The sequence below is a fragment of the Nelumbo nucifera genome, chromosome 5, assembly GCF_055504915.1.
Source record: "Nelumbo nucifera cultivar China Antique chromosome 5, China Antique-T2T, whole genome shotgun sequence".
NCBI lineage: Eukaryota > Viridiplantae > Streptophyta > Magnoliopsida > Proteales > Nelumbonaceae > Nelumbo > Nelumbo nucifera.
The window spans coordinates 38,099,543-38,127,115 of record NC_142653.1 but is presented as its reverse complement, the minus strand read 5'-3'; the positions used below and the strand labels follow the sequence as shown (position 1 = coordinate 38,127,115).

At 36.0% G+C, this 27,573-nt stretch overlaps 1 protein-coding gene across 1 annotated transcript; it reads left to right on the top strand.

Moving 5' to 3' along the window:
* On the top strand, positions 1 to 26,519 carry LOC104606696 (DNA polymerase delta subunit 1). The gene is made up of 30 exons (XM_010272026.3): positions 1 to 360; positions 471 to 581; positions 1,189 to 1,295; positions 1,410 to 1,569; positions 2,464 to 2,659; positions 2,791 to 2,926; positions 3,021 to 3,158; positions 4,938 to 5,015; positions 5,255 to 5,346; positions 9,716 to 9,782; positions 9,899 to 9,970; positions 15,368 to 15,454; positions 16,148 to 16,267; positions 16,350 to 16,448; positions 19,133 to 19,240; positions 19,342 to 19,437; positions 19,551 to 19,616; positions 19,808 to 19,864; positions 20,054 to 20,141; positions 20,258 to 20,337; positions 21,875 to 21,988; positions 22,430 to 22,544; positions 22,623 to 22,795; positions 22,943 to 23,014; positions 23,694 to 23,768; positions 23,852 to 23,941; positions 24,034 to 24,194; positions 25,322 to 25,395; positions 25,507 to 25,594; positions 25,684 to 26,519. The coding sequence occupies exons 1-30, from the start codon at positions 114 to 116 to the stop codon at positions 25,769 to 25,771; spliced, it is 3,255 nt and encodes a 1,084-aa protein (XP_010270328.1). The 5' UTR covers positions 1 to 113; the 3' UTR covers positions 25,772 to 26,519.
* Positions 26,520 to 27,573: the final 1,054 nt, after the last annotated feature.

Here is a 27,573-nt window from a genome sequence, read left to right as displayed (position 1 = left end):
ATCTGGCGGGAATATCATCCATCGGGTTCTCTCTCTGCTAGTTCAATTGTCTCCCTCCTGCATCTTTCTCCTTTTTTTCCCGCCAAAAGAAAGAGAGTAAGAGGAAGAAGAAAATGAACAACGGCAACGCCGGCAAGAAGAGAGGTCCGGCTTCGTCCGGATCAGAACCTACGACGAAGCACCAAGCAATGATAGAAGAAGAGGAGATGGACGAGGACGTGTTCTTTGACGAAACTCTCCTTCAAGAAGAAGAAGAAGCTCTCCGCAACGCAGAAGAGCGGGAAGCACTTGCTTCCCATCTCTCAAAGTGGAAGCGCCCTCTTCTTTCCGCTGCTTATCTCTCCCAGTCTCAGAGCATCAGTAACTACTCCCGTCCCATTATTCCATGCCCTCTGCTATTATCCCAAATTTTTAGGGTTTTCTTTTTCTGTTTCTAATTCACCGTTTATTGATCCTTATTGGGGTTTCAGTTTTCCAACAACTTGAGATCGATTATGTGATCGGAGATAGTCATAAAGTGCTAATGCCAAATTCCTCTGGTCCGGCTGCCATTCTCAGAATGTTTGGTGTCACAAGGGAAGGTTAGTTGTATTTTTCTTTTTATTTATTCATGACCTATTACTTCTAGTCGTCGCTGCTTTGTTTTTATTTCTTTTTTGTTTAAAATTTCCATAAAAAGTTGGTTCTTTTCCCTCTACTGCTGCTTGAACTCATTGGGGAGGGCAATCATAGTTTGAAGTTTAAACGAATTTCCCGGAAGAATTCAATCATGTCTTTCTGACATTCACATTATCTGACCAATAGCGGTAATTTACTGGCATACTCATAAGTACAAATTAATGCCAGTTTTATTGCCAAGTAAAATTCTACTGTCATTGTAGTTGCTGTTTTCAATTTCATTTTTCTAGTTGCGTTGACTCTAAATAACAATTAAAGTTCTAACTGAATTTTTAACTAGCAGTCTGAAAGTTAAAACATATTAGGGTGACTTTAATTGTTACTTACAAATTGTTGCTGCGTTGTACAGGGACTGACCTAAAGGTGTAACATTTCTAATGACTATTATTATATAAGCAGATTATTTGTCTAAGTGAAGACTGGAAACCATTATTACTGTACCTGCATGTCATTTTAAATTTAAACATTTTTTTTTATGGGACTCATAAGTTTTCATCTTGGCATTGTCAGGACACAGTGTCTGCTGCCTTGTTCACGGCTTTGAGCCATATTTCTACATCAGCTGTCCTCCAGGAATGGGCCCAGATGATATCTCTCGCTTCCATCAAATTCTTGAGGTCGTCCCCCTCCCCCCCTCCTTTATTTCCCCCGAATGGGGTAACGTTTAAACTTTATTATTAGCAATTTACTGTGGTTCTGCTGGTTGTGTCTCTCTGGTGGGGTGCTTTCAGAGTAGGATGAAGGAAGCAAATAGAAACAGTAAGGTTCCCAAGTGTGTTCTACGGATTGAGATGGTGCAGAAGAGGAGCATAATGTATTACCAGCAACAGAAATCTCAGCCATTTCTCAAAATTGTTGTTGCATTGCCTACAATGGTCACTAGTTGCCGAGGTAAAATTGACTATTAAATTGCCAATTTTTACTTAAATTGCCAGGAAGTTGTTTTTTCCTTTTAAATCATTATTTAAAGTATGGTACTTGATGAATTGTAGTTATATAGTTGTTTCTACTGCAACTAAACATTTTATGATTTTAAACAATCTATCATTTCCCCTTTGGTTCTGGTGCAAATGCTTTTTTGATGCACAATTTCCTAAGTGGCAGCGTAGTAGACTAACATTTGATAACGTCTAAAGTTGCTGAACTAAGCGGCTTATTACTTTTGCTTTTAGTGGATAAACTAATTAAGTAATAAACTTATTGATAAAAAAGTAATAAAATATTCAAGGATGTAGTAATCTACCCAACTTCAGCCCCAACTCTCAAGGAACCCACAACCTCCTTAAAACTTCTCACTAAAAGACAAAGCAACAAGCATTTCAGTTTAGCCACTTCAGCTGTTATCAAATGGCACCTAATTGTAGTTTGCTAAACCTTGTATAACCTAATTATTTCATATCATCCTTGACATCATACAGGTAAATAAACATAGATGAGCCCACACAGATATATCTATAAAAATCTTTTTTTTTTGTAAAAAATAGTTGACTAATGTTGGTTGAATTTGAACTGGTAATGGTTTTAAATGCTGATACATGGATCAAGTTTTCTTTCATTTTTTTTTTCTTTAGAAGGGAGTTTAAAAGCAAGCTATCTTGGATGCCCTTGTTAAGGGGGTTAGGTTTTTTCCCCTTTCCCATGCTTTGTGTTTCCTTATCATCATATCTTGTAATTCTCCTTTTTGAATGAACTTTAATTTATTGTAAAAATATATATCTTAACTGTCAATTGGGACAGACTGCTTATATGGGTTTTGTAGATTCTAATAACACTTTACTTTGGCAGGAATCCTTGATAGGGGCATACAAATTGACGGTCTTGGTTTAAAGAGCTTCATGACATATGAAAGCAATGTCCTTTTTGCTCTTCGTTTCATGATTGATTGCAATATTGTTGGAGGCAATTGGATCGAAGTTCCTGCAGGAAAATATATGAACGCAACAAGGCAGTTGTCTTATTGCCAGTTGGAGTTTGATTGCCTGTATCCTCATGCATTGGATCTTGTTAAATCTCCTCTAAAGATTTTTTTTTATCCTTTTATTTTTTATCAATCACATTTACTTTCAGCATGGTTTCAATGGGGACGTTGCTATCCTTGACAAATGTTGCTAGGTATTCTGATATAATCAGTCATGCCCCTGAAGGAGAGTTCTCAAAAATGGCTCCTTTTCGCATTTTGAGTTTTGACATTGAGTGTGCTGGTCGCAAAGGGCATTTTCCTGAGCCTAGTCACGATCCTGTTATTCAGGTTCATCTATTACTTTTCTCAAAAGAAATAAAATTTGAATTATACAACTAGCTATTAATATACCTTCTTTACAATAAACCATCTTTCTTTCTAGGTTGCCAATCTAGTGACTCTTCAAGGAGAAAACCAGCCATTTGTACGCAATGTCATGACACTTAAATCATGTGCTCCAATTGTTGGTGTTGATGTAATGCCATTTGACACTGAAAGAGAAGTTTTACTAGCTTGGAGGGTAAATTGTTTCTCTCTCATAGCAGTGTTCATTCTTGTATTCTGAAATTTCTCTTTGCACCCTTTATTTTTGTGAGTACAATGTATTAGTACTACTTATAGAGGGGGAAAGCCCCATTTATAGTGGTATCAGAATGAGTGCTATATGGTTGTAAGGTTGCTTTCAGAAATCTCTATTCATTGAAAAGATGCTTTAATGGTCGGTTGACAACAAGATACGGTATTGAATACTTTCAAATGGGGCAATTCTGATGTTTGAAAAGTTAATCATTTCTTTCCTTCTGAACAACCCATAATTAGATTAAAGGGAGTGTTCTCTGTAGGATTGGACCTTGGGAGCTGAAAACCTTTATCAGACAATAAAAAATCAACTCAGAGGGACTGTGAGGCATAAAAGTAACAATCCAAAAAGGCTCCCAATAATGAAAACAGATCTTAGAGACTGTGAAGGAATGAAGCAACAAATGGGAAACTGGAAAAATGTCTCCTGGGTCCATTTGCCTAAAAATCACATCCTGGGAATGTTTTTTCCCTTTTGGTTGTCTTCTCTGAGGGGCAAATATGATGTATTTTTGGTAAGAATAAGATAGTTTAATGTCTTGTAATGTGTGAATAAGTATGATTTGTAACCTCTAAAACAGAATGTTTTCTTGCCTAACAGTGTATATTGTCTGGCGGTTTTCAGGAAGCTGCCTTCCCGAAGAATTATTATTTTTTGATGAATAATAACAAAATTTCATTGAAAAGAGACATCACACTGCTCACCAAAGTGAACAGTAGCCCAAAGTACAGAAGTTGCTCCTATGCCAAGGAGCCCAAAATACAATTATACAAATTACAATTACTAAATACAGATCGCAAATTACAACCTGGCCCTGGATAGACCCATTCAAACTGATCCTTTGTCACCCCAGCCCTTGCTGCTAAATCAGCCAAAGCATTATCACTTTTGGACACCTATATGAATGAGCTATTCAAGATGGTATCTAAAAATCATGGCTGTCTCACCATTGACCTGAATTTCCATGGGATTTCTTCTTAAGCACTGATCAAGCAGATTATGGTATGGCAATATCCCTCCACCTCCACATCCTTCTTCTAAGTTCTAACTTTAAACTCGGCTTACAATTTCCCAAAGAATTAATTTTATATCTTGTTTACAATATTGAGAATATATGATTTATGTTTGGCATGCCCGTTTCTATCCTTATGTTTTGATCATTAGAAGGGGGGCATGTCTTAGTGGGGCGGTAAAATGAGACTGGCCACCGTGCAACAACCCGGTTAGGTCCATAACCAAATCCACCCTTCCCAAGACCCCGGATGGATGGACCAGCATTAGTTAATGGCCTTATTAATTTTGATCATTAGGAAAATCCTTTATGACATAGTTTTACCATTGTTTGGCATAGTGGCAAGCTGAGAGTGACCACTTTGTGCAAAAATAAAAAAAACCCTGAAGTTAGGCCCATATCCAATCTACCCCTCCTATGATTCCACAAATAGATAGGGCCTGCAGTAGTTGTTGTCCTTTTTAACTTTGACCTTTAGAAAAATTATTTGTGGCATAGTTTTGAGTTGATTTGTACTTTACAAAGGCATAGAATCATGTGATTGTTGCATGCTTATAGTTCAATAATCCTTTAGTTCTTTATTGATCTGGGGCATGAATGGTAGTGTTTTTTGTTGATGTAAGAAACCTGATTAAAACAAACTATGAACGATTAAAACAACAATTTTATTTTCAGTTGACACTCTCTGATGCATGAGCCTCATACAGGATTTTATCCGAGAAGTGGATCCTGATATTATAATTGGTTATAACATCTGCAAATTTGATTTGCCATATCTCATTGAGGTATTTCTGTTTTTCTCCTTTTCTTCCCATATTTTTGTCCTTTACTTTTTTCCCTTAGTCTGAAATTGCACAATGAAGAATACAAAGAATTGTACTATGAACATCTCTCTCTCTCTCCCCCCCTCTGTTTTGTGGTAAACTTCCAGTACGTGTAGCACTAGCTGCAAGGAATGCCCATGATTTCTGGGCTGAAACTACATAGAAATGCTTTAATAGGGTTTTTCTTTTCATGGTTTTAGAGAGCTGAGGCCCTAAAAATAGCAGAATTTCCAATATTAGGCCGCATCAGGAATGGCAGGGTGCGTGTAAAGGAAACCACCTTTTCTTCAAGGTTAGTTTTTGCATCATATATTTTTGGTTGCTTCTATATTTTCTCATATCCTTGGCTTTCTTACATGTTTCATTTACTGCACTAAATGACTATTTAATTGTAGATGGAAAATTCATTTGGGATTTTGTAACTGTTAGAATGATTTCATCCTTTTTTTTTCTTTGTTTCAGAGATTTCATATTTTCATCTTTGGACAAGGAACTTCTGCAACAAAGCAATGCCTGAACAATCATAAAAAAAAGACCATATCAGTTTGAAAAGGATTAACTAATGCCTATATGACCTAGCTAATAGTAAAACCAGAACCTTGAACCAATGGACAAGGAATGATAATATGTGGTTCAAGACTTCTAGTTATGAGTGAGTGTGGGGGCCTTGACTTGGTTAAGGTGTCTTAGTTATGGTGGATGGAAAAGATATATGATAGAAGTAAGGAAGGAGAAATGGAGGTGTAATCTGGAGTCAGCAATATCACCAAGGTCACAGGGAAATATGGAGTCTCATAGCTCTGTAGAAGAGTCACATGGTTTGATAGACATTTTTTTTTTCCGTTTAATCTAATGACAAATAGAGAAAGCAGAATGGCTATTTGGGTTGATGAATCCCTCATACAGAGAACATACATTGGCAAGACTGTTCTCCAAAGACTAGCATGAAGAGCTGAAAAGAAAAAGTTGTAATGGCCATGGAGGAACTAAAAAGGCCATTCCACAATGTTGATCCCTGATATTTGGGGTCTTGGGAGGGGTTGATTGGATATGGACCTAATCTTTGGAATTTTTTTTTCCCACAAAGTGGCCACTTTCAGACTTGAACCTGTGTTTTCACGTTTGTCAACCCAAGATTTTACCATCACACGAAGCAATGGCCACTAATGACAATGCTGATACTAATGAATAAAGACTGTCTTCTAGTTATAGTATCCCAGCCTGAAGAAAATATGCAATTGGAGTTCTTGTCTCCTCGAGAATACAAGATTGACAGTATTTTTTTCTGCAGTCCACACTAGGTCTGCAGAGAACATATTCAATTCAATCCACAAAATGAATAAAGGAAGAACTTCTAGGACTATTAGAAACTTCTTAGATAACTCTTTTCTATAATAATGAAAGGACTTTATTAATATATGGTAATGAAAGAATTGAAGAGAACTCAAGGCATCCTTGAGGAACAACATGCTTATGCAGAAAGATGCAAAATATACTAAAATATTTGTATTAGATGTTCACAATCTCCTTACTATCTCTTCTGAGCATAGGCTTGTTAAATCTATACTATATATAAAAGTGGGAATGCAATGTGAAACTTTTTTTTAGACTAAAATTGCCCTCTACTTCTTTGTTTGAGAAAGGGTATAAAAACCATTTTATTACAACTTTAATGACTACTAAAATGCCCATAATTGTGAATTTAGTTCATCTCTAATGGTAAGGGTTGAAAATGTAAATTCAATTATTACTTCTCACCTCATTTAATCCCCTCTCATTAATTCTTATACTTAAATTATTAACTCCCATATTCTCTTATTAAATCCTATATTTAAGTTACTTTTTACTAATAAATGCTAGTAATGAGATCTATGCCAATATTTTTAACAACATAAACCCATATATTTTAAAACTGACTAAAAAATAAAACTATTCTTTGTCCAAGTGGTGGCTAAGAAATTCAACCATCCTAATCAAATTGATCAACCTATGAAGTCATAGTTAGGTAATAAAATTTTTAAAATGGGAATAAATATAGAAAATTACAAAAATGTAGAAAAAATTACACGTTTATGATATTTTTATTAATCAAATTAAAACAATAAGTGTAATAAACAAGAATCAAACGTGTTAACATTTAATGTCATAAATAAATAATAAAAATTAATAAAATATAAAAGTACAAAAATGAAAAAATATATAAATTTTGCAAAAAGAAAAAACATTTAGGCACATGTATAATATCATATAATTATCATATTAAACAAAAAGTAAGTGTGACCTATTAAAATTATTTTTACACAGAATTACAAAAAAATATAGAAAAGATTGTGGAACTTTCTTTTGATTAAAGTACTCATTTTTTAACTTAGTCCCTATTTAATTGTGATGTTTAAATTGTAAATTGAACTATTACTATTCACATCTTTCCCTCTATTTAAATCATACATTTTTTTGATAAATGAACAAAAAAAGATATACCAAAAAGATAAAACATTACAAAAAGAAGAATCTAGTGAAGCATGTAGGCCTATCAATGATACTTGAAACTTTACAACTCGATCCAATTATCACATATTTGGATGAGGTGTTTATGTAATCAAATTTCGATTTTGCAATTTGCATCTGATTAATAATAAAAAACAAAATAAAAAATACATATTTATAAAAATTTGTGGATACATTTTTACTATCATTATCATCATCTAGAATTGCCACGTGCAAAGCACATGCATGCTTACTAGTAAGATAAAGAAGGCAAAATAACCCTTGAGTCAGCAATTAAGCTTCTTTAGGAGTCAACACCTAGAGGAACTGTTAGAAATTGGCACCTAATGGGTTCTTGAAGGAATCAAAAGCATGAAGAAAATTTGGCATCAAAACCCCATTTCTATTTTTATTGGTAAGACAACTTTATTCAGTTTTCAACTTTGCCTTTTTAGAAAAAGGTATGGACTTCATATCAACTGGTTTCCTAAATGAGGAAACCAGTTTTCAACTTGGTTTCCTCATTTCTCAACCCACACTTTTATTTCAAATGGACTTCAGAACTGACTAACTTCTAAAAACCTTTTAAAGATTGACTTTTTGATTATTTAGACCTTTGACATAAATTTTCTAATAAGGAGAACAACTTCTAAAAATAATACCCATCAAAATGGATACTGAAATTATTAAGCTCTATTTTTTTTTTGATCAGTAAATTATTAAGCTCTATTTAAAAATTCAAATAACCAAAATTAGAAAATCATGTAGTAGATTTGTTGGCTGTTTGTAAATCAACCATAGCTTTCTCAATTCATGTCCAGTTGCACGATTGGCTTGTTTGATGTATAACCAATAAATTTTTCTAATAATGCTAAAACATAAGCGAATTGAGTGAGTTTTGACACTCCGAATTTTGGTTGCAGCTAGAGTGAGCGTTCTTTGGTTTTGAGTTGAAGCTTAAGTTAATCACTTCTAATTTTTAGTTTCTAGGTCTTTCTTATCTTGCATCAACCTTTTTTCTTTGTAATTTTTTTTTTGATAATTGAAAATGATTTTATTAAACAATAGGAATGAGATTTTACAAGAATCCCTTGGAGAGGCACGAGATGCAGCCTCTTCTAACCGTTACAAAAGATCAGAAAAAATTACAATGCTGCCCAGAATAAATGGTCCCTAGTAGCCCCCCTGTTTAGCAAGATGATCAGCCAAAGCATTTGCCTCCCTACCCACCCACTGATATCTACATGTTATGTCCCTTGTTAAACATTCAACTTTTTTGATGAGATCCCTATAACTCCAAACAACCGAATCTGGATTTGACAGCCAGCCCACAATCACCTTAGAATCCCCTTCAATCAATAGGTTTTCCACTCCTAGTTGATTAGCAATCTGAATTCCCTGTACTGTAGCCAATATCTCAGCTCTTGTAGAGTCCCCTATCCCTATCGGGCCTGAGAATAAGGATATGATGTTGCCATTTTCATTCCTCAATACTCCTCCAATGCTAGATGGTCCTGGGTTACCCTGGCTGCTTCTGTCAAAATTATTGAACCCTATTCAATAACTAAGCCCTATCATCTATCAAAAAAATAAAAAAAAACTAGGCCCTATCCAACCTTTCCAAGTCATCAATAATGGAATTTAGCTCCCTTAGAATCTAGTTATGTGGTGCTTGTTGGTACAATAGTTTTTTTTATTCAATTGCAAAAACTTCAGATTCAATTTATTAGTTTTGATGCGTTAATTGATGAACTCATTTGCAAAAAAAAAAAAAAAAAGAAAAAGAAAAAGAAAAGAAAGAGAAAGGTAGAAATCTTTTGATTCAATTAAAGTGTTTGGCATGCTAATCGAAGAACTATTGGCATTTTATCTTATACATGTTTTAGTTTTTTCAGTTTATGCTCTATAGATCTGATATATTTTGAGTTATAGTACCGTCATTATCATCATCTAAGCCTTGTCCTAACCATATGGGGTTGGCTACATGAATCCTCCTCCATCATTCTGTTGTTCAGTGCCATAGTCATAAAATGCTTTCTCTATGTAGTGAACTAGTTTTCTGATGCTTGTTATAGGCACTTCTTTATTACTTAATTATTGTATCTATGATTTCCACCTTCAGCTACATTTGAATATTGGATCTGCTTATTATTCATACTTAATGGCATTTACAGACAATATGGAACGAGGGAAAGTAAAGAAGTTACAATTGAAGGGAGAGTTCAGTTTGATTTACTTCAGGTTGTCTGCTAACTCTATTGGCATAAGATTTAACAAAAAATTATCTTACCTTTTTTCTATTTGATAATTATCTTAGCTTGCTAAAAATGAAAAATACATTTCCTCTTTGATTGCAGGTCATGCAAAGAGATTACAAACTAAGTTCTTATTCATTAAATTCTGTATCATCACATTTTCTTCAAGAGCAGGTGAGTTCTCTATTCATTCTGATGTCATTCCAAGTTTATGTAGTGCAAGTCACCTCTGGGTATATGAGCATGTAAACCATCCTTCAGGCTTGAAAAACCACTCATCTGCAGTCAAGCTTGCCCCTCAAATGGTTGGTCATTTAACCACGAGACTCCTGATTGTCAAGATTGCCTCACAAAGGATTTGTTGTATGAGATTCTTGGTGTCTCGTAATTGAAACGATGTTAGCTTGTAATTTGTTTAGCTCACATTAATAAAAATGACAGTGCCCCCCCATGCAAAGGTAGCCTACCCATAAACCCAAGACAACCTTAATTACAACGAATAATTTAGGTGGTATTGGGTACTGGGTTATTTTCATTTTCATCTGGTTTCAGAACACACTACAGTGTTACAGTGATTGGGTGTTTTTTAAGCTGCTTTTCATACTGGAACCATTGATTGCACGGTGGTGTTCTGTATTGCTTCATGCTAATTTATGTGCTTCTGTGAGTACCTGCACTCTCTTTGGTGTTGGTTGCTGTCTAATGTGTATATGTAATGTCCTTCATTGGGCCATTAGGGTTTAACAAGGAAGAGGGGAAAATGTAGTAAAGTGAAGAAAGAGAGTTTGGAGAATATCTTATGGATGTCCAGCTTTCAGAACATTTTGTGCAATGTCTGAGGTATTATGGCTTACATAACCTTGAGGCTTGATGTATATGTGTAAGCACTGGAGATTGGGGTTTTAGGTAGACATGGATGAGTCAAACTGAGCTAGATACCACCCTCATTTTAGTGTTTTTTCTTATATTTTTTTTATTGGTACTTGTAATGGAAGTACATACAATAAACAATTGAAACTTTATTAGAAAGAATGAAGAATAAAGTACAATGCAAAATGGATAGATATTACCTTCCTAAGAATAGGAGTCAGTTCTGTCCCTCTTGCTACACTTGCTTAGTTATTGTATGGGCACCGAAACCCAAATACTCAACTTCTACTGTGACTAGGCCCCCAATACTAATATGTGCTTTTCTACTCCCATCACCCAGGGAGTTTGCTAAAGCATTTGCTTATCTTAGTATCAAATGAAAAAGGCTTGCAAGTTGTGTCTTGAAAAAAACTTCCTCCCTAATACAATGTCTATACTGCCCAAGAACCTATACAAGTGCTCCTAACCACCTAATAAATGCCTGTGGGTCTCCCTCCACTTGTGAGCTTGAATAGCCCAAGGAATATATTTGAGTAAGGAGAGAAGCTAAGCCCAAGTAGAGTCTCCTATCCCCATAGGATCAGAATACACTATCAAAATCCTTTTTTTTCCTAGTCTGAGAGGGTGTGCGCCAGTGATTTAAAAGGCACACCTGTAGGTGCACAGGCGAGGCGCATTTTGGGGTATGCGCCTTGCCCAGGCCCTAGGCGCACCCCCTTTCAAAAGGTACACACCTGGTGCGCCTGATGCGCCTTGCGCCTCAGCCCAGGCGTGCACCTTTTTAACGGCTGGGCTCCGAGAACCCCCTATTTGCTAATGTTGTTCATTCATTCATTGCAATAAAATATCTTCTTAAAAGGCAACAAAAGTTATAAAATCATTATTTTTTTATGTGAGAAATAAGAATTTCAGACCCTAACATAGGCTTGTTCGGGCTTGCCTCGAGGGGCGTGGTACAAAGGTGACTCATAGAATTAAGAATGCAATATGTTTTTCATCACATTAGCTACTTGAAGCAATGCAATTAAGGAAAAAAAGTGATTGTGTGTTTTACATGCTTGAAAATGCTTTATATGTTTTCTTTTATTTTTAAATTTTCATTTGAATACACTTTACATGTTATGTTTATGTATTTTAATTTTAGATAATAGGTTTTTTAAAACATTTATTTTAAAATTTAAGTTTATATTTTTTATTAACGTTATGTTTAATATTTTTTGAATTTTTTGGCATATTTTTTTGAATTTTCTGACTTTTGTTTTTGATTTTTTAGTTTTTTTTTTTGTAATTTTGCGCCTTTCTTAAAAACACTGGGTGTTTTTGGCCCTTGCGCCTTTTTTGTGCCTTGCACTTTTAAAACACTGGGTGTGCCTATCTTGGTGATATTCACCTATGGTTGTTTTGGTGAAGCTGTAACCTGGAGCTTATGGCTTCCAGGTAAGCTGAGTAACCAGTGTTTATACCATTGGATATGAGACAATTAAATGAATCAGTATTGAAAACCAAATTGGGCTTCAAAATGTCAATGAAGGATAAGGGAGCTAGTTTAGGTATTTAAAAGTCTTATCTATGTATTGTGCCTGATGTAAGTTATGGGTTTGTATTCTCTTGTTCCTGATGACATTGTGTGATGCGTCTTTAGTTTGCCATGATAAAATTAATCTCTGTTTCCAATTTAGTAGTTATTACTTAGAATAAGGCTTTAAGGAAATTTGGAGGGATCATAAAGTTCTTTGAAATGAACATTTCTTTTAACTGATAATACTGGGTGAACAGTAGTGGCTTTTGAGCCATAAATTTAAAATTGTTTCTTAATCAGAGCTGGAACTTATCCAGAAGCTTAAGCTACTTTGGAAAGACCAAAAGTTAAATCTATAAGAGATGTGTGAGCCCATATCTTGCAAGTCATATGCAATGTATGACTATGTGCTTTATGGAAATGGGAATCCAAACTTCTTGGATGATAACAGTCAACCATTTGATAGGCAAGTAGTGGTTTCTGAATTAATAGACTGCCAATGGAAATTACACAACTAGCTCACTCATGGATTCCCAATATCACTTTTTGGAATTGGCTAGCAATGGCTTGATGTTTGCGAAATGTTTTAATTGCATGGACATTGATTGTTAGCCTAGCAGGCTAGCATCATGCTGCTAGGTTATTATTCATTACAAATCATTTATCAACTTTTCCAAGGGTCCTCTCTTTCTGTCCTAATTTTCAAAATAGTGGAAAATATCTTTAGTGTCCCTTATTTTAAACCATCTTCCTTTCTGACAGCAAGGAAGAAAAGGTGGATGTTGTTGATGACGCTATTAAGGTGAGAGTGGGTCACTGGGTTTTGATGAGAGAGGAGTTGAAGTGGTGCCAACTGATTCAATAGGGAGGTCTATAGTTGTGGGCTTTGTCCCAAGAAGACAACAAACGGTTTGGGTGTGGTTGAAGTAGATATCTTTAAGCTAAATTTTGATGAATGCTGCCACAGTAATCCGGGCCAACGAGTAATTAAGGGTGGATTAGAGACAAATCAGAAAAAAACACTGTTCAGATTTTCTGGAATGGTTGAAGAAGGCAATTCTTTTAGGGCAGAGATGTTTGCTCTCCTCCAAGGATTAAACTGGCTTTTTCCTCAAAATTTTCTAACTTTATAGCAGAAGGCTGCAAAGTAGTTATATCATGATTCTCATCTGCCACTGCTGGTCCTAGGGATTAGAGAGGAGGTGTTGGAGTCCAATATGAATTGCTCATTCAATTAGATCCCTACTTTGGTCAATAGCCTTTCTGGCTCTTTTGCAAGAGCTGGGGTCAACAGAACTGAATTGATGAGGGATTTGGGCCCAGGGTATAACTTATAAGAGTTTATTTCAAAGTGAATATTTGCTGTTGCATAGGCCAGTTTGTAGCTTTTTGTACTTGTACTGGTTCCTACATCCCTATCTACAGGCAGTATCAGGTATTTTGCACATCTTAGTAAAGCCTAAGTACCATTACTGATAAAAACAAATACCTTTGTTGGTGTTTTATGACATGTGTTAAATCAGTATAATTTACAATTCAAATTGAATTGGGTCCTATTGAATCAGATTGTGCCTTTGAATCCTATTATGGCAAATATTGTGATTGAATCCTATTCATGGAATTCATTGGGGTTTACACCAAATCTAGAGGATGTGGGATTGACTTTGAAGTTTAAATTTAATCATTTTTTAAGATTTTCTTTGCTTCCTTTTTTTAACTTCAAATGATGCTTACACATTTTTGTTTGGACCCATGAGTGATAAATGAATAGAAACTTCAGATCTGAGGTTTTCTTTTTGCAATCTCTTTGTGTTTTCTGTTTACTAATTCAGAGGACTAAATGCATGGCAAAAGATGGAAGAAATATTCCTCTCCCTCTCTCTCTCGGGGGAGGGGGGAGGGGATGGGGAAGTTGCAAGTTGAACTTGTTCTAGAATTTTCTTTGATAGGTAACTTGTTCTAGAATTATGGTTGTACAATATAAAGATACAACTAATTCATGAATTATGTTTTGTGTTAAGTTCGTTTGGTTTATTCAGTATTTTAATAATGTCAATTTATTTTTGTTTGAAACAAGTAAAGTATAATATTGCTGAAAAGAGCAAAAAACATGTACAACAAGGAGCTGTACATGGGGATTTACAATACTGCCCATGCAATCCTATACCCCCAAACCCTGGTTTACAAAAAGATTATCAAAAGCCAAAAAAGGAATTATAATTTCTGTCCTTAAACATTATATTTACTTCCAGCCAGTAGAACATTTTTCCCAAAGATTTTTGAAATATTGTCTGTAGAGCTATGTTGATTCTTGAAAAATCCTTGCATTTCCCTCCTGCCAAATGCACCAAAAAATTGCAGCAGGAGCCAAATTCCATGCCAGTTTTCCCTTTTTTTGTGAGATGTTTGACTCTCCATCTCTTCACAAAGTCCACCACTGATTCAGGGTGGCAACATATGATTGACTGATTCTTATTCTCCTAACAAAGAACACATATGGTGGAGTCCAGCAGCATACCTTTCCTCACCAAATTATCCCTTGTTAAAATCCTGTTCAGATAGGCAGTCCACATGAAAAAATGCTACTTTTGTAGGCACTCTTACACCACACAATGTTGACTGGGATGGGCTCTCCCTCTGACTCAGAGATGTGGTTGTAAAAAGATTTGACAGATAATTCCCTCGATTTCATCCACTTCCAAGTTCCTTCTTGTATCCTCTCTCTGTATGTCTACTTGAGTACTATATAGTTTATTCAACAACTTCACCACTGACTCCACTTCCTAATCATTCAAATTTCGCCTAATAATGTGAATTTATCAGTTATGGTTTACGAATCTATGATTTATAATTGAGATTTTATGATCCAATTCAAGTTTGATAACATAGGATGAAATTAAGTGTTGCGCATGAAATGAAATTTTCATGGATGTAATACAATATAGTGGGTTTAAATGTAAATATTTTTTTCTTGTGTTCTTTTTGACATCCTTATTCTTGTGGTTTGACTTATCATGTACATTTAATTCATCAAAAAAAAAAAAAAACTTATCATCATGTACATTTAGCCTATGCTTATCCAGCAAAATAATCACTTAACCATTTGACTTCTGTTTCTAGTAACTCTTATTCTTGCATGGATCGGATGTTTTTGTTGCTGATAAAATTTATTTTTGAGGCAGAAAGAAGATGTCCATCATTCAATAATATCTGATCTTCAGAATGGAAACTCAGAGACTAGGAGGCGGCTTGCTGTCTATTGCCTGAAGGTGCATTTGTTACCTATTTTGACATAATCTTCCTTTCAGGCCCTTGCATTGTCTTGTGGTTGACAAAATTGCATGCACAGTTAGCTTTAATTGATCAATTATTCTTTTACTGAAAGTATTTTCGAACTGTTATTTTTTTGATGGTTATCTTCAAACTGTATTTCTTTACTGGAAAAAGAGACAATACTGAGAAAAGGAAGAAATAAAGAGTAATATCTTGACAACATGCCATCCTAGGAACTGGGAAGTCAGATTCCATATAAAAATACAAAAAGCCCCTACATACAAAGAATATGCATACCTCGGCATAGTATTAATTGTTCTTTCTGGTTCTTTCTCCTTGTTCATGGATGCTCAGCCTATTATTTTAGGATTCTCTTCTATTTCTTGCCAGGCTTGCTTGTGTGGCTAGTTGTATACAGCATGGAATATGTGCATTCACTCTCACACAAACATATACATGCATGTCATCTGACATTTCATCTATTCTTTACCTGGTTAAATTGGGACAACGTAGAATTTGAATAGAGTCCTACACAGGCACTCATGAATTGATAACTAGATGGGCATGCTCCAGGTTCATTGAAAAGTACTATATGATGAGAGAGCAACACTAGTGGATCACTTAATATGTTTTTTTGATGAATTGGATCACTTAATATTGTTGCATTATCCTTTTCCCTTGAACTGCAGGATGCTTATCTTCCACAACGACTTTTGGACAAACTGATGTTCATTTACAATTATGTAGAGATGGCTCGGGTCACAGGTGTTCCCATCTCTTTTTTGCTTTCAAGAGGGCAAAGTATTAAGGTAAAAAATCATGTTTGATTGATTATTCTGTTAGTAAATCTTAGAGTATTGGATTTACTGAGGTTCTTGCCATTGATTTCAGGTTCTTTCACAACTTCTTAGAAAGGCAAAACAGAAAAGCCTTGTAATTCCAAATGTCAAACGGCAGGGTTCTGACCAAGGAACTTATGAGGGTGCAACTGTATGTTATAATGCTTATAGATTTGACTTACTAAATTACTGACATGATTTTGTATGACAAAAAAAGAACAGGGTACAACTGTAAGTGCTGCTAAAAAAGAAATTTCTATTCTGCAAGCTTTTAAGAAACTTTATGTTGATAAATGAGTCTGATATATTAATTTTTATATCAAGGGGGGGGGGTGTCAAAATTAGGGGTGGTAATCAGGATACAACTAGGATCAGATACTGAGATATACCTACATGTGATGGATGGATGAGAAAATAGGAAAGATGGGATCAGAGATGTGCATATTCGTAGGAATCTAGAAATAACCCTCATAAATGATAAAAAGTAACTCTGTTACCCAAGTATGTCAAGGACATGACTGGACATGCTGACATGGTATTAGATATGGAATTTACACTAACAATTGAAGTATCAACATTATACAATACTATTGTACATGTATCCAGATATCATAGATAGAAAAGACTATTTACAGCAGAAATGAGAAGTGACCTCTTGTAAGCTAAAGGATCTAGAAAGATCTAGGGGCAGGACAAAAAGGACAGAGACTGAAGTATGAGAAATGATTTGAGGGCCCATGATTTAACAATGAATTTGGCACTGGATGGGGCTGAATGATGAAACTAGATTCATGTAATGAACCCCTATAATTGGGAAAAGACTTTGTTGAGTTGAGTTGATTTGAAAACATTAATATATGAGCAAAATTTAGATACAGTTTTTGTAATTTATTACCTAAATACACAGAATCCTAGCACACTCTAATACCTCCTGCACTAAACCTATGTCTGCCAGACTACATTTAGAGAGATTAATGTGCAACCCACTGATTTTCTCTACTACTTCCAATGGTCTTTATATTTCTCATGTTCTTTTCTCTATGGGTTTCTTCTAAAAAGAAGTCATCTTTGACGATCTTTCTAAGTATCTAGACACAGGCATAAGAGAGTATCCAAGCACATTGGACTATAGTCCAATGTTTTAAAACACGGAGGCATGACACAAGGTGTTCCACTACCTGGAGGCATGAGGTGTAGTTCAGAATGTAAGAGGCATAAGCCTCCCAAGCACAAGGTGTAAGCCTCCTTAAGAGGAGGGGGAGGAGGAAGGTGGATCTCATTTTTTCTTGTTTGTTTTTTATGAAAATGTCTTGTATTAAGAAGAATGAAGATGCATAGCACTAGCTGAAAGGTGTGTGTGTGTGGGGGGGGGTGTCTTGTTGAACCCCCTGATCCAAACTTTCTTTTCCTTCCCTTCCCTTGCCTTTTCTTCTCGTTCTTTCTTTCTTTTTCTTTCCCTTCCCTTTCTTTTCCTTTCCTTTCTTTTCTTTCTGTATTTTTTGTATGAAGCGTGCATGAGGCACATGAGGTGTATGCCTCTAGCATGCCTCATGCACCTGAGGCATAAGCCTCAGAGGCGTCAGTGCCACTGGCATACAACTCATGCCATTTTGGAGGCACCTTGCTTGAGGCACAACTCCCGGCGCATGCCTCACCTTTTAAAACATTGCTATAGTCTATACTCTATACAACAGAAGGAAATTTTGAGACGAAAAAAATAGAAATGTAAGAATGAAAGGAAACCCTTCTTGCAAAAATAAACAATATCTCACTGTACAGTGACAACTTTAGTGAAAAAAAAGAGAGCAGTCCCTCTTTTTCATTGTATTTCATCTACAGAATATTCAACCCATATAAAAGAATTTCTTCTTGAGAAAATAGAGAATGGAATGCTTCTGAACTCTTCCTTGCTCATATCCATGTGTATAGTTGCGCCTCAGCCTTCTTACAGCTTCTGTCATTGTAGGTTGCTTTGTTGTCAAAAACTTTTGTGTTCGTTCCTTTCCCTCCAGATTTTCCCTTATAATCACTAGAGGTATTATCTTGCAAAGAAAATTGTCTCCTTGTGCCTAGGCCTTTGGTATGCCAGCTAGAAATCAACTCTTTTACTGATTTTAAACTTGAGCTTTGACCACTGTAAGAAATAAACCCCCAACCTGGGTGCTGAAATGACAAGAGATAAATAGGTAATCCACAGTATCCATTGATGCTTCAAGAACCCAGGTCTTTGAAAATTGAAATTTGACCGAATCTGTACCAACAACTGCAGTATCGACATTGAATTAGTTTAACACTTTTAACCTCTGAAGCGTATAAAGGAAGCTGTTATTCTAAATATTTTATATATTATTATTATTATTATTATTATTATTATTATTATAAAGTCACAGATCAAACCGTTCGAATAGGATGGTTAAACCGCTGGCCTGGAAATCGGAGGCTAAAGCGGTTCCGTTTCCGGGTTGATTTTTAAAACCTTGTTCTTCACTACATCAGGCTTCTTTTGTAAGAAGCTATTGTGAATCCACCACTGCACGGCACTTTTTCTCCTTCAAATTGCCCAATTACTCTCCACACTACTTCCTCAAAAGGTTTTTCTAGCTCCAATTTTTTTGGTTTCTGGCAACCTGACAAATTGCATCCCATTCAAGGTCAGACTTATGTAGAAACTTTTGACATCTTTCTTTAACTTTTCTGTGTCTTCCACTAATTCTCCATTCACCATCAACTTCTGGATAATTCTCTACATCTTGCCTTTATTTAGTGAAAGAACTGCCTTAAACAGGGAGCTTTTATTTATTTATTGTTGTGACATAGGGAATTGTGCATATGCAGGTTTTGGAGGCTAAGGCAGGGTTCTATGAGAAGCCCATTGCAACATTGGATTTTGCATCTCTGTATCCATCAATCATGATGGCATACAATCTATGTTACTGCACTCTGGTAAAACATTCTTAGTCATGACCATGATTTTTCTTCATCACAGAATGCTTTTATTTGCAAATTTGTATTGAATGCTGTTGTGGATTTTGGTTTTTGTGAAGGTAATGCCTGAAGATGCCCGCAAACTCAATTTACCTCCAGAATGTGTCACTAAAACTCCATCTGGTGAAATTTTTGTCAAATCAAATTTACAAAAGGTTAAAATTTTGCCATTTATTTTGCTTTCCAACATTTTCTATCTATAAAGATAGACCATCTTTGAGATGAAGTTAGCCTTGTTCTCTTGATTAATGTTGTAGTTTACTTTCAGGGCATACTTCCAGAAATTCTTGAGGAACTTTTGGCTGCTCGTAAAAGAGCAAAAGCGGATCTAAAGGTGACTTTGTTTCTCTTTTTGGCTTTTCAATTTTCTCAAGTGTGTCTATAAAATGCTAATTAGATTTTGACGTGTTTCTAGATCGTACGGAGCATGGTTTATAGTTATCAATTGTCATTAATGATAAGCCTTGTGGTAAAGCTAATTATGCAACACCTACTTTCACTAATCATAAGTTTATTCTGCTATAGGAAGCAAAGGATCCCTTTGAAAAGGCTGTGCTTGATGGTCGCCAGCTGGCTCTGAAGGTAATGCTTGTGACTTTAAATTTGTTATTGTTTTTATGCCCTTGTGCACATGCTTGTCTGTGTTTTCCCAGCATTTTAGGCTTTTTATCCGGTAAGTGCGGATTCTGCATATTGGTCTTGAATGGAAGAGAATTGTATATTTCCCCTTCCAAAATTTTAAGATCATTGGGTTCTCTACTGTTTTGTCAGGTAAGCGCCAATTCTGTATATGGGTTTACAGGAGCTACTGTTGGCCAGTTACCCTGTCTTGAGATATCATCTAGTGTGACTAGCTACGGTAGTTTGATTAACTTTCATACTGTCACTTTTTTTCCTTCTCCCTGTTGGTCAATATAAAGCTTTCTTAACTTGGTTTCTAATTGATTTTATTATCTTGACTTTCTTTTTGCAAAGGCCGACAAATGATTGAACACACAAAGAAGCTTGTTGAGGAGAAATTCACAACACTTGGGGGCTACAAACATAATGCTGAGGTGTGCTATTGTAGTTTTATTTTTACTTGGTATATCAGCATTTCTTTTGTTTCACAAACAAGGCTAGGTAGGACATCACACTGAAAAGGGGAAGGATATATAAAAACTAGATGCAGCAACCTTGGGTTGAAATGCATGTGCACGAGTTTTCTAGTCAATCCAGGTATGTAATTGGTCAGGGCTGCATTTCATGGAAAATTCATTTAAAAATCCATTGATGCTTCAGTAGAATGGTCTTTTGTTGGTAAAACATATGCCACTCAGGGAGCCAAAAGGGTAACAAGTTTCCAGGCAAAGTTTGAGGACTTATAGCTGCATCGTGGTCCAGGTAAGTGTCTGGTAAAAGCTTTTGTTGGTGTTGCCTAGGTGCTGAGGTGTGGAGAATGAAGAATGCTGCTTGTGCTATTTGTATATATAGAATATTTAGTCACAATAGCTCCTATCAAAGGACAGAATCAGGATGAAGTGGAAACCAACAAAGTAAAACTGAACTTTGATAGGAGCTCTTTCTCAGGACCAATTGGCTTCGGAAATTCTTTGAAGGCAGAACTAATGGCTTTATTTCAAGGCCTCAGATTAGCTAAGCAGTTTGGATTTAGGATGATTGACGTGTAAAGAGACTCACAAGTAGTAATTTCCTGGGCTAATTCCAATAGGGGTATTCCTTGGTCCCTAAAGCACATTCTAAAGGAAGTGGAAGCAATTGCAAAAGAAATAGTGGCTGAATTTAAATGGGTTAGGAGTGCAAGTGGTTTAGCTGACACCCTAGCTAAACAAGTGCTATGAGGCAAGAACTGTTTTGGGCATCTTTGTAATCTGGAGTAGCGAAGTGGGCTAAAAAGTTGTCCTGATCATTTCTTCATTCCAAATTTTAATAAAATCACTTTCTACTGATAAAAAAAGGCCGAACCTTTGTCTAGTTCTTTTTGGCTGTTGACTTTTTTGGGAGGCCTTAAAGGAGTTCATTTGTACAGATACTTTGCTTTATGTACAGTGAACTTTCATATTAGTCTACTTTTTGATAATATCAACACAATTTTATGTTACCTTTCCAAAAAAAAAGAAAACAGTAATGCCCCATTAATGAGAATAATTACTGAATCAAAAACAGTAAAATTACCCAAATACCCCCATGTGTCAATACTTAGATCGGATGGATTTCTTTTGGCAGTTTTAATAACACTAACTATTATTAGATAGAACAATGGTTTCCTTGGGTTAAACTATTTTCAGGCACTTCCATGAGGATTGCTGCATGGGCAAGAGACTATCTTTGAGCAGCTTATCTGTAGGGTGATTTTTGGACAGTTGATGGCCTCAAATCTAAATAAGACCTTAAATAATTTTTTCCCAAATTTTAAATGCCTTTAGGTTGAGTGTAATAAAAGAAATTAAATTTGCTATCTTTGCATCACTTGGTGCCTTTGATTAGGATGTTTCGTATGTCCTTTAAAGTGCTTTGACATGTCAGTAGCATTGGAAGTTTTGGTTCTTGATTTTTATTCTCTGATTGGAAGTAATTACTTTATGGCATCAGGTTATTTATGGTGACACTGATTCAGTTATGGTACAATTTGGTGTGCCTACCGTAGAAGAAGCAATGCAGTTGGGAAGAGAAGCTGCTGACTACATAAGTGGCACTTTCATTAAGGTTTGTATGGAGTTTTAGTTTTCCACTGTTCCTTGTTTTTCTTGTTTGATTTTATTGGAATTATGTTTTGGTTCTTACTTGTTTCTTGTCAGTTGCATTTATGACCAAATCATTGGTTGTAGAATAGAGCCTTTGTAATGTTTAATGTCCTGCAATTGTAGATTGAGAGTATACTGTTGCAGCTATTTAGGCCTATTTTAAATTCAGAAATTATGATGCTTTGTATGAACCTCCACATATTTTGATTGATTGATCTTTTGGTTGGTTCTAATGATCAATGAACTTTATAAATACGAGAAAAACATCAATAATCTTTTGTTTGTTTTAATGTCAATCTAATTCTGCTTCCTGCCATTTATGTACCTTTGTTTTAAGCCTTTTTATTATATTCTGTTGATCTTCATGACTAATGGTAGGTCAATTTATGTATTTCTTCTGAAGCCCATCAAACTAGAGTTTGAAAAGGTTTACTATCCATATCTACTTATTAGCAAGAAGAGATATGCTGGGCTATTTTGGACAAATCCTGATAAATTTGACAAGATGGACACTAAAGGTGAATGCCATCTCCTTTATTATACTTTGCTTCTTTTCTGCTAACCTTGTTTTTTAACTTATTTATTATCAATGACAGGCATTGAAACAGTTAGAAGGGACAATTGTCTCCTAGTAAAAAACCTGGTGAATGAATGTCTCCACAAAATCTTAATTGACCGGGATATTCCTGGTGCAGTCCAGTATGTCAAGAATACCATTTCAGATCTTCTAATGAACCGCATGGATTTGTCGCTTCTAGTTATAACTAAGGTGAGAAAACATCTTTCAGATCAAGTATGGATGTTAAAGAGTGCTTTTTCTGTCACCATGGGGCTTTCTAACTTAAATACTGATTATTATATTATAAAGGTTATTCTTGATGACCTTGAACTTGAACTAAATTATCCCACATGACAGGGCCTGACAAAGACAGGGGATGATTATGCAGTGAAGGCAGCACATGTTGAACTTGCTGAACGAATGCGCAAGGTTGGTTTACTGTCTATATTATATGATTTGCTTGTCGAATGTTCAAACTTATCAACCACATCTTATGAATGCCATGGTGCTTAGACACATGTACATGTATAGCACTAGCACGCGTGTTGGACTCAATAGATACAACTCTGAATACTGCATGGACAGCTAAATTATGTAGCGCTAAGACAAAATATTCAAAGCGATATAAACAATGATGCCATAAAAACTCTTACATTAGAAGTTCAATTATACTTGACAAGATATAAGCATTTATACTTGTTACCTGGTTTAAAAAGTTACAGCATGATAAGAATATCAAATGGGATACCTGTACCTATATTACTATATCCATGCCCTGTATGTTAGGAAGTGGAAAGTCGTTCACCATTTCCAGTCTGCATGTCCATATATCTGTATACATATAAGGGCATTTTAGACCATTTGGCATGGACATGTGACTTGTTTCTTTGTGCTTCATATCACTCACAAAACTGACACACTTGACTGACTGAAACCTTGAAGTATCAATTATTTGTGTCTGAGAAATATTTGCATTTATTAGATCTAGAGAACTTGGGGAAGTATTCATTTATTATGCTTCATGTGCTCAAGGAATCTCATGCTCTATTGCATTTGGATGCATTACTTAACTGCCTCTTTTTGTTTCCATGGGTGTTGTAATGAATAGCGAGATGCTGCAACTGCTCCAGATGTTGGTGATCGTGTACCATATGTCATTATTAAAGCTGCTAAAGGTGCAAAGGTAATTTTTTAGGTAATTATATTGTTCAAGATGTGATTGATCTCTTTTAAAATGTTGTGCTGATCAAAGTTGATGACAAACAGGCTTATGAAAGGTCAGAGGATCCCATATATGTGCTAGAGAATAACATACCAATAGATCCCCAATATTACCTTGAAAACCAAATTAGCAAGGTTAGTTTTAGTATGAAATTTACCTTGTTACTTGTTTCTTCGCTTTTTTTCCCCTCTTTCATTGTGCTGTTCTAGTAATGTTCATGTGGCAGCCACTTTTGAGGATATTTGATCCCATACTAAAGAATGCGAGCAAGGAACTCTTCCATGGTAATCATACAAGATCTGTCTACATTTCAACTCCTTCAAACAGTGGTATAATGAAATTTGCTAAGAAGCAGCTCAGTTGCTTGGGATGCAAAGCTCTAATCAGGTATATTTCCATTTTATTTTATAATTATTTTATTGTATGTTTAGGAGCAATGTTTTAAAACGCGGAGGCGTGACACGAGGCGTTCCACTACCTAGAGGTGTGAGGCATAGTTCAGAATGCAAGAGGCGTAAGCCTCCCGAACACAAGGAGTTGTAAGCCTCCTTAAGAGGAGGGAGGTTAGGAGGAAGGGGGGATCTCATTTTTTCTTTATTTTTAATAAAAATCTTTTATACTAAGAAGAAAAAAGATGCATAACATTAGTTGAAAGGGGGGCAAACCACTTTCTTTCCTCTTTATCTTTTCTTCCCTTCCCTTCCCTTTCATTTTCTCTTTTTTTTTTCTTCTTTCTTTTTCTTTCCCTTCCCTTCCCTTTCTTTTCCTTTCCTTTTTCTTCTTTTTTTCTTTTTTTTTTTTGTCTTTTTATATAAGATGTGCATGAGGTGTACGCCTCTAGCACGCCTCATGCAAAAAGCGCACGAGGCATACACCTCTTGCACCTGAAGCATATGCCTCAGAGGTGTCAGTGCCTCTGGCATATGCCTCAGGGCGTTTTGGGAGCACCTCACCTGGAGGCGCGCCTCTAGGCATACTCCTCCCACACCTTTTAAAACACTGTTTATGAGCTATATAATGGTTAGTTCAGTGGACTAATACACTATCAGTTCTTGCTTTCAGTCGTTCCAAACAGTAGATGACTGAATCCATTTTTTTTATCAATTTGGTCCTGCTCATTTTCCTTCTAATTCTGCATTGAAAGCCCAAAAGTACAGCAAGACAATTGCTCCTTGAGTGCTGATTTTATCATTTAAAAGCACAAGTGCAATGGATATAAACCTTGATAGAGTGCAATGGTGAAAGAGATTGAGCAGCTTAATCCATATAAGGGATAATGCTTTGTTGAGTTTGGAATAGACGCAAGTAAAACAAGCAGGATGCTTTGGCCATGAAAACTTGCATTTTCATTGTTCTAGATTAATTTACAGAGATTAGTTCATCTCAATTTGATTTGCTACAAGCAGGGTGTTGAATGTTCTTTTCCACGAAGCAACTCATGCACTTCAAGCTCTATGCACATCCAGTTTAAGGGTATAATAATGAAAATTATGACATTGTTTTCTCTGAAACAGTAATGAAGATCAAACTCTCTGTTCACACTGCAAGGGAAGAGAAGCTGAGCTATATTGCAAAACGGTTGCTAATGGTAAGCACTTGCAACCTCCTAAATTAGTAAAGTGTAATCAAAATCACATTCAAGAATGCTGGAACCTTGAGTTCTTCTCATGTGAAAATGTTTTGTGGAATGATTATACAGTGCGGGAACTTGAGATACTGTTTGGGAGTCTGTGGACACAATGCCAGGAGTGCCAAGGTTCTCTTCACCAGGATGTACTCTGTACAAGGTTTTCCTTGTTCTCCAATCCTTTGCAAATGATTTCTGTATTTTGGATTGTGTAATGGGTGTTATTTCTTCTTTCTTTTTTCCTCCCAGTCGTGATTGCCCAATATTTTATCGGCGGAAGAAGGCACAGAAGGACATGGCTGAAGCCAAGCTGCAGTTAGATCGCTGGAAATTTTGAGAGTTACCGGAAATGATACCCTTGTTTTCTTCTGTAATGATTTTCTAAGATGCAATCCTTCCTAACTTGCATTTCAACAAGGATCCTTCTAACTGCACATATTGGAAGCAGAGATGACCAGCATTGGTGGAATGCTTCAGAATTGTGCCAATTCTGTTGAGTACCATGCACATTCTTTTGGTATCATCTGGCTCTTTTGTAAAGGGTCTCGAACTGACAGCTTCAAAACCTTGATTCACTTCAGAGGAAAATGAAGTGACGCTTATGACATTGTTTCACTGATTGGTTGGTTCCTCATTGAGCTTGGTTTTGCTTGGGAACGTTGACTCATTGCTGCTTGTTTCAATTTACAGCAATAAGGTTCAAAAACCGACTTGCTGTTCCTGATATTACCACGTGACAGCTCTTGTGACGGTAAAGGTTCCTGTGTTGGCCACATCATCTCCTTTTCATCCCTATGGGGCCCCTTGTCACGTCAAAAGGAAGTAGCGACTTTATTCTAACCTTAATTTTGAAACTTCTACAGGATAAAATTTCAGAGAAGGGCTTTGACTTGAGATACCTTACACAGAGCCAAGGTGGACTGCATCCGAACCGAACATGGTTGAAAGAGAAACTGTCCCTAAGCTTCGATTTTATTTCTTGTAATGTAATGCTTTTTATTGAAAGATGTAGTAGTGTCAATTGGACATGACATGACACCTGCTTTATCTACTAATTAATTATGTGTGGTCGAGTTCATTAACCATATTCTTTATTTTTCTTTGCCTCGTTACCAAATCCAACATTTATTGTTTCCTTAGCCTTCTCTTCCTTTGCTCTTCCAAACATTCAAATTGCATTGGATTAAATCTTTGTTTCAAGTGCCTTATTATCTCCATGGACGCTGTGGACGCAATATTTTCTTAAGTTCACAAAATGGGAGGGGAGGTTACAAGTACAACTGACAATTATTAGGGATGCCAATGAATCGGGTTGGTATCAGCTTCTAGATCCCAAATCTGTCCCCACCCCGTGGATAGAGCGAGCTGGGGGCAGTAACACTGTGGTTTTCAAAACCAGACTGGATTGGACGGTCCTATGATTTTGTCTCTTATTTATTTATCTTTTATTTTTTTTGTTAGAATGGGCATCCATTTTGTCTGGTCTGGTTTAAAAACCTCGAGTAACTGAAATATTCACGGTATACCCAAAAACCTGTCCCATTTTTCCTAGTAGTAATTTACAAGGATTTTAAAATGAACCGGACAATGAATCAGTCGGGTTCAGTTCCTGGGTCAAATGGTCATTTTGGTTTGAACACCCGGGTCAATGGTTTGTTGACCAAATCAACATTTTTTGGAAAAATAACGGTTTTGGGGTAAACGGAACCAATCGCCTTACCGGTTCCTGGTTTTTCCAATCTGACTGTCTGGTCCGGTCCGGTTTTGAAAACCATGGTAGTTCGGAGTAAGGTGCTCTATTCCGTTGATGCAGTTACAAGTTACAACCCTCCGGTAACAAGTGAAGATAAGAATTGCATATTTTCTGTATTCTTCTAAATTTGCGACTCGGTGTAGCCATGTAGATGTAGGTACTTGAAGGATTTGCATTTGATTGGATCTTTCAGAAGAAGGCTTGCGAAAAACGGTCCCTTCAGAGGTGAAGTAATTTGACTTACAGTGAAGGTGAAACATTATAATTTATACCAAATTACAAATACCAAATCTCAGAAACGTCATTTGAGGACTGACAAACTTCATTTCATAATCAACAACCTTGCCAATTTGTGCTTGATCATTGATACGAGGTTCCCAGCATAT